General features: G+C 45.5%; 1 protein-coding gene across 1 annotated transcript; it reads left to right on the top strand.

Annotated features, from left to right (window-relative positions):
* Positions 1-1,963: 1,963 nt before the first annotated feature.
* LOC310843634 (olfactory receptor 51E2-like) lies at positions 1,964-2,926 on the top strand (the record flags this gene model as incomplete). Its single annotated transcript, XM_083737266.1, has 1 exon — positions 1,964-2,926. The coding sequence occupies one exon, from the start codon at positions 1,964-1,966 to the stop codon at positions 2,924-2,926; it is 963 nt and encodes a 320-aa protein (XP_083593392.1).
* Positions 2,927-7,739: the final 4,813 nt, after the last annotated feature.

Below are 7,739 nucleotides of genomic sequence, written 5' to 3'. Positions count from 1 at the left end.
ATCATAGATGTATAGGATCATAAAGAGTTGGAAGGGACCCTGAAGACCACCCCGTCCAACCTCTTGCAGTGCAGGAATAGGCAGCTGTTCGATACGATACGCTATGATACTATAGTCTTTATTGTCATTGTCCCATATAGAACCACGAAATTGAAAAAATCTACATCGGACATTCAAACACCGACAAGCCTGCTATCCCAGCCTGGTTAACCCCCTAAAAACTCTGATACCCCATAATTAAATACAATATACTCCCACAGAGACTACCTTACACTGTGTTTAAAACCAAAATCGCATTTGGGTGGAAACTGTTTTGCAGGTGGCTAGTCCTGGTCTTTAGAACCCTGTACCTTCTTCCAGAAGGCAGAAGCTGAAAGAGATCATTTCTGGGGTGCGCACTATCCTGCGCTATCTCTGCAGCTTTCTTATGGCACCTGGAAGCGTAGATTTGATCCAAGGTGGGAAGAGTGCACCCAATTATTCTCTCCGCAGCCTTTACAACCCTGGACAGCATTGTTTTTCCCCCTGACCGTGGGGATCAAACCTGCAACCTTGGTGTTATCAGCACCAGGCTCTAACCAACTGATCCATCCAACCCCCACCTGGAACCCTCTCCTGTTTAGAAGATGGGCATTTTATTTGTGTTAAATATATTTATATTATATCAGTTGCTGGCAACCACAGGAGGGGAGAGCCTTGCTCTTGTGTTCGAATCCTGCTTACTGGTTTCCCACAGGCATCTGGTTGGCCACTGGGAGAAGAGGGTGCTATACTAGATGGATCATTGACCTGATCCAGCGGCCAGGCTCTTCTAATTTTAAGACCTGTAGGAAATGTTGAATAGCACTGTTGCTGACCACAATAGACTTCTTTTGACAAGCTATTATAAAACTGGTTCCATTAGATTTCAGGCACTGGGGGAAAGTTCGTCAATCAGAAGAGCTGGTTTGGTGCTTCTGGGAATGGCTATTGCAGGCTCCTGTTGCCAGTGGCCAAGCTTGCCTCTTTCTCACAAAACCAACAAAAATTCTCTGCTGTGTTTCTTGTTCCCAATAAGACCCTGAAGAGTCTTAGAATGGTTCTTTACTTGGATTCCATTTGGTGGGTCCTCAAGACCACAAGGAGAAAAGGGTCTTTCTCATCCTCACAAGGCCCCTTATGCACCAGGTGGGGTGGGGAGTGGACTGGCAGGTACAATCCAAGACAACTGCTAGTGGACGCACAGTGTCCCAAGCTCACCCAACCCTGATATGCGGCAGTGACCACTGTCCATGGTCTGTGGCCATGTTGCTCCTCACCAGCTGCTCCTGGAGTCATGGGGTATATCTACCAGAAGACACAAATTGTTTCTAATCTGCACAACTTGCAGACTTAGCATATAGAATAAGAGAACAAGAAGAACATATGTTTAGAGAACATTGGAAGACGTTTATTAAATATACGGGGAATAATTGTATACAGCTGAAAATGTTGGCAGCATTAAGATCAATTCAACAGTATAAATAGGTTTTGATGGATGCAATAATGGAAAACTGATTGGTATAGTTTTTGTAAAATATGCAGGGGTTTAAGATATGTAAAATGAACCATGGAAAGAGAAGAAGGGAAGTCATTCCTATCTTAAGGATGTAAAATTAGTATTTGAAATTGTAAAACTGAAAATTTAATAAAAATTATTAAAAAGTCACAAATCATTTCCCAAACTGTCTTGCCCTAATGCCCAACACATCAGGCCTGAACAATGAGTCCTGCTGGTTAAGATGCATTGTGTGATCAGTAAAGAAGGCTACAGTGGGGGGAGGGGAGAGTGACAGAGAACGAGAGAGACAGATGCTGCCTCATGGCTTACAATTAGAGACAGGAGGGCATATTGGTTTCATGGAATCAAACCCAATTTGGCATTGTGAATCTACCCTCTCCTTCTCTTTCAGGTGAGTAGCACTCACAGGGCTTCAAGCCAATCATGTCATTGTCAGCCACCAACAGAACTCATGGCGACTCCTTCTCGTTCATCTTGATGGGTCTACCTGGCCTAGAAGGTGCCCAGTTCTGGCTGGCCTTCCCCCTCTGCGCCATGTACCTTGTGGCTGTGGTGGGCAACTGTACTGTGGTGCTTGTCGTGAAGGCAGAGCCAGCCCTCCACACGCCCATGTACTTCTTCCTCTGCATGCTGGCTGCTGTGGACCTAGTTCTCTCCACCTGCACCATGCCCAAACTCCTCGCCTTCTTTTGGTTTGATGCCAATGAGATCAGCTATGGGAGTTGCCTTCTCCAGATGTTCTTCATCCACACTCTATCAGGCATTGAGTCCACCATCCTCTTGGCCATGGCTGTGGATCGCTATGTGGCCATCTGCCATCCCCTGCAGCACTCCTCCATCCTCACCAATGCAGTGACGGCTAAAGTGGGCTTGGTGGCCCTGGTGAGAGGAGTCGTCTTCTTCCTCCCTCCTCCATTGCTGATCATTCGCCTGTACTTCTGCGGCTCCACTGTCCTCACACATTCCTATTGTGTTCACCAAGATGTGATGCATCTGGCTTGTGGGGACAGAATGCCCAACATTGTATATGGCTTGACTGCTATTCTCCTGGTGATGGGCCTTGATTCTTTGCTCATCTTTGTCTCCTACGTGATGATCATTAAGACCGTCCTGCAGCTGAGATCAAAGGAGGAGCGCCTCCGGGCTTCTGGGACCTGTGTGGCCCATGTGTGTGTTGTCTTGTCCTTCTACGTGCCCCTGATTGGGCTGTCTGTGGTGCACAGGTTTGGGAGAGACCTTCCTGTGCTGGTTCATGTCACAATGGGCAACGTCTACCTCTTGGTGCCTCCAGTGCTCAACCCCATTGTCTATGGAGCCAGGACCAAGGAGATACGAGAAAGGGCATTGAGGATAATGAGGATAGGGAGGGAGGGAGGCCCTCATTGACCCAGATATATATATTTTTAGAACAGATTATCCTAGAATATTCCACTAAGCAGTGTATCTAGACAGATGTTCTTGGTCAACCTTTAAGATCATGGTTCTCATTAGACAAACTGTGCACTGATCTGCTGTATCTCTAAGCCTCCCATAAGGCAATAGCCATGTGTCCCTCCAGGCGGCTCTCAGGATCTGCAATAAAGACCCTGGTAGCCATCTTTCCTGTTTAGTTGCTGCACCATTTACTGGAGACTGAAGCTCGCACCTGATAGAACATCTCAGCGCTCATACACCCAACCAATTACTGTGCTTTGCGGGTGAGGGCCTCCTGCAGAAACCATCTTATCAAGAGGTCCACCCCACACATTGAAGGAATCGGACCTTTAGTGTGGTGACGCCTTTGGATATCCCTGCCCTATATATGAGGCAGGCACCATCTCTGTTAAGACCTTCCTCTTCCATCAAGCATTTTAAATCTGCATCTGTATTGGAATTCTTTTAAATATTACCGTATGTTGTTGTTCTCTTGTTGTATGCCACCCTGAGCTCCTTTGGAAGGAAGGTTGCGATATAGATTTAATAAATAAATTAAACAAAATTAATACCACATCCAGGCTGCACCCCCACCGCTGTGTTACATCACTCCGGTGTCAAGACATCCCAAAACACAACATACGTTGGGTAGGAATGTCCTCCCTTTCGGGTGGAGGGACGCTGCATAATGTTTAATGTGTTTTTTGCTATTGTTTTTAGGCCAGCTCCTGAAGAGGCAAAGAATCATAAGAAAAAATGTCGCTTCCTGATAAAAATGACCATATTTTCTTCTCTCTGTGTGTGTTGACAAGCATTCTACCCCTCTGAGTTTTGGGTCATCTCCACCTGGGGAAATTTTGTGGCTGTTCCATTCTGTTAGATTTTTCTGAGCTCAGGGTGGTTGGGGAGAAAGTTAAACAGGGAAAGAAAGCATTGAGGAGGGAATGCTCTGATCACAATATTGTGCAGATGCCCCACAAAAAGTGGGTCAACAAAAAAGTGGGTCACTTCTTCATATCTGAAGAAGTGTGCATGCACACGAAAGCTCATACCAAGAACTAACTTAGTTGGTCTTTAAGGTGCTACTGGAAGGAATTTTTTTTGTTTTGACTATGGCAGACCAACACGGCTACCTATCTGTAACTGGGTCAACAAAGTGTGGGTGGTCCCAAGTAGGTGCTCATTGTAGAAGCAAATGGATTAGGTTTTTAGGTTTTTCGCTATCTGCATTTCAATCGATTAGTTTTTTTTGCATTGTTTAAATTCCATAATGAATTACTATTTAATTATTATACTATATTTGTTTTTAGAGCATTTGTGTTTGAGCCGAGCTTGCTTTAATTTTTGTAAGCTGCCATGAGTCCCAGTTCTGGGGGAAAGGCAGATAAATAAAATAACAAATAAATACAGTAACAGCAGTCCCCACCAAAGGGAGTTTCTTAGGAACCAACCTCAGTGTTATACAGGGATGTCTGAGAAAAGGGTTATCAGCCACTGTGTTGGTGATAAATGATACAGAATTCACTACACAAAACAGGAAATCTATTTGTATCTCTCCTGAACTCGCTCATCTTTGTTTGTGAGGCAGGCTAGAGAAAGTTTCATGCTCAGGAAGAACAAGGATATAGTCTGAATGCTTCACCTGTAGCTCTATAAATCGCTTAATGTGTCAATACGAAGGGAAGTCATTAAAATTGCAGCTGCTGTATAAGGGATTGTTCGTTGACTGGAAATCAGTAACATTTTGGAATGCAGAAATAAAGTAAATCATCAAAAGATCAATTCTAGCACCTAAATTGTATAATTTGGCATCTGAATGATTGGTATTAGTAATTGTATTATAATTTGGTATTGTTATAATGAGGCTTTTATTGGATTGTTGTAATTGATAACTAATAAAAAATATCCAAAAGAGAAAAGAGAAAGAGAAAGTTTCATGCTCCAGGAAAGGCAAGATGGACTCTCCCTCTCAGTGGCAGAAAAGGGTCCCTCAGAAGACTATGTCCCTTAGAAGACATCTGAAGGCAGCCCTGTTCAGGGAAGTTTTTAATGACTGATGTTTTAATGTATATTTTTAATCTTTTGCTGGAATAAATTCTCATTCTCATTATCCTCATTTCTCCGCCATTTCCCTCATACTGTGGGTATTATTTTGAAAAACACACGATGGGTTTCTTCCATAATTTAAAACAAACCCAAGTGTAATTTACTTTTGGCAGACTAAATGGGCCCCTGGAAATACGGTGTGCAGATTTGTTCCCCTCTTTCTGGAAACCTGTCACAAGGTGGATAAAAGCTACCCTTGAGCTTATTGCGTCTGCCTGCGTTGCCTCTTTAGGAGACTTGAATCCCCACATATGCTTCAAGGGAAGCCTGTCGGGGAAAGCTGCAGTGGTGGCCACCAACAGGGGCAGCTTTAAACATGGATGAAACAACTTCATTAAGGGGGAGGCTATCAATGGCTCTTAGCTGCAATGCCTACCTTCCATCTCCACCATTGGACTCAGCAAGCCTCTGATAATAATAATAATAATAATAATAATAATAATAATAATAATAATAATAATAATAATAATAATTATTATTATTATTATTATTATTTATTTGTACCCCACCCATCTGGCCAGGCAGCTTCCAACAAAGATTAAAAATACATTAAAATCTCACACATTAAAAACTTCCCTGAACAGGGCTGCCTTCAGAGGTCTTCTAAATATCAGGAAGTTGTTTATCTCTTTGACATCTGGTGGGAGGGTGTTCCACAGGGAGGGTGCCACCACCGAGAAGGCCCTCTGCCTGGTTCCCTTTAACCTCACTTCTTGCAGGGAGGGAACCGCCAGAAGGCCCTCGGAGCTGGACCTCAGTGTCCGGGCAGAACGATGGGGGTGGAGACGCTCCTTCAGATATACTGAAGATATATATCTTCCATACCTGGGTAAGGTAATTGAGAGAGCAGTTGCTGAACAGCCTGGTAGGTTTCTGGAGGAAACATCGGCATTAGATCCATTTCAGTCCGGTTTCCGTCCTGGTTTTGGGACGGAGACGGCTCTGGTTGCCTTAACAGATGATCTCCGTAGACAACTGGATCGAGGCGGATCAGGACTGCTGATCCTTTTAGATTTGTCAGCAGCCTTTGACATGGTCGATCATGATCTTCTGGACCACCGCCTCGCAGACGTGGGGATACAGGGCATAGCCCGTAACTGGTTCTGCTCTTTTATCTCTGGTCGGGGACAGAGGGTGGCACTAGGGAGGGAAATGTCGTCGCGCCACTCCTTGGTGTGTGGAGTGCCGCAGGGCGCAATTCTCTCCCCAATGCTTTTTAACATCTTTATGCGCCCCCTTGCCCAGATTATCCGGAGCTTTGGGCTGGGCTGTCACCAATATGCTGATGACACTCAGCTCTATCTGCTGATGGATGGCCACACTGACTCGGCCCCGAACACACTGACCAGATGCTTGGAAGCTGTGGCTGGATGGTTTCGTGGGAGCCGATTGAAACTAAATCCTTTGAAGACAGAGGTCCTATGGCTAGGTCGGGATGGCATGGGGATGAGGGACCAACTCCCTTCTCTTGCGGGGGCCCAATTAGTGTCATTGCCTTCCGTTAAGAGTTTGGGTGTAATCCTTGACGCCTCCCTTTCCATGGAGGCGCAGGTTACAGCAACAGCCAAGGCGACATTTTCCCACCTTCACCGCATCAAGCAGTTGGTCCCTTACCTTTCCCGCCCCGACCTGGCCACAGTGATCCATGCGACGGTCATCTCCAGGCTTGACTACTGTAATTCGCTCTACGCGGGGCTGCCCTTGAAGCTGTCCCAGAAACTCCAGCGGGTACAGAATGCTGCAGCGAGGCTCCTCACGGGGTCTCTGCCATGGGAGCATATTCACCCAGTGCTTTTCAAGCTGCACTGGCTCCCGGTGGAGTACATGGTCAGATTTAAGGTGCTGCTTTTGACCTTTAAAGCCCTTCACGGCCTAGGACCCTCGTACCTCGTACCTACGGGACCATAAATAACAACACCCTAGTGGTCCCGGGCCCTAAGGAAGTTAGATTGGCTTCAACCAGAGCCAGGGCCTTTTCAACTCTGGCCCCGCCTAGTGGAACGCTCTGCCTCATGAGACCAGGGCCCTGCAGGATCTGATTTCTTTCCGCAGGGCCTGTAAGACAGAGTTGTTCCGCCTGGCCTTTGGCTTGGAGCCAATTTGATTCCCTCCCTCTCTTTTTTTCCCTTTCTTTTCCTTCTCCTCCTGCGATGAGGCTACATTTTAATATTTTAATGTTCCATTATTTTAATGTTGTATTTATTTTTGTTTTTAAGTTGTAATCATTCATCTTGTTTTTATTATTGCTTGTAAGCCGCTCTGAGCCCGGCCTTGGCTGGGGAGGGCGGGGTATAAATAAAATTTATTATTATTATTATTAATTATTATTATTATACTGGACCGAGGCCATTTAGGGCTTTCAAGGTCAGCACCAACACTTTGAATTGTTCTCGGAAACATGCTGGGAGCCAATGTAGGTCTTTCAGGACAGGTGTTATATGGTCTCGGTGGCTGCCCCCAGTCACCCCAGTGTTGTTTTGCTCCTGTCCTTCTAACAAGCTTCCCATTGGGACATCTGGTTGGCCGGCAAGGGTGTTGGATTAGAGGGACCATTGGCCTGACCTTCTCATGTTCTTAATCTTGTCACCTCTAAACAAGTTGGCAGGAGCTGCACCTTCTCATGAGTCAAGCCACACATTATAGAAATGTCTCTGATTCATTCCTCCATGGGTTGTTGGGC

The sequence above is a fragment of the Podarcis gaigeae genome, assembly GCF_964106915.1.
Source record: "Podarcis gaigeae genome assembly, chromosome: 4".
Taxonomy (NCBI): Eukaryota; Metazoa; Chordata; class Lepidosauria; order Squamata; family Lacertidae; genus Podarcis; species Podarcis gaigeae.
Note: the sequence above shows the minus strand (reverse complement) of the source record. Positions and strands in the feature narration are given on the sequence as shown.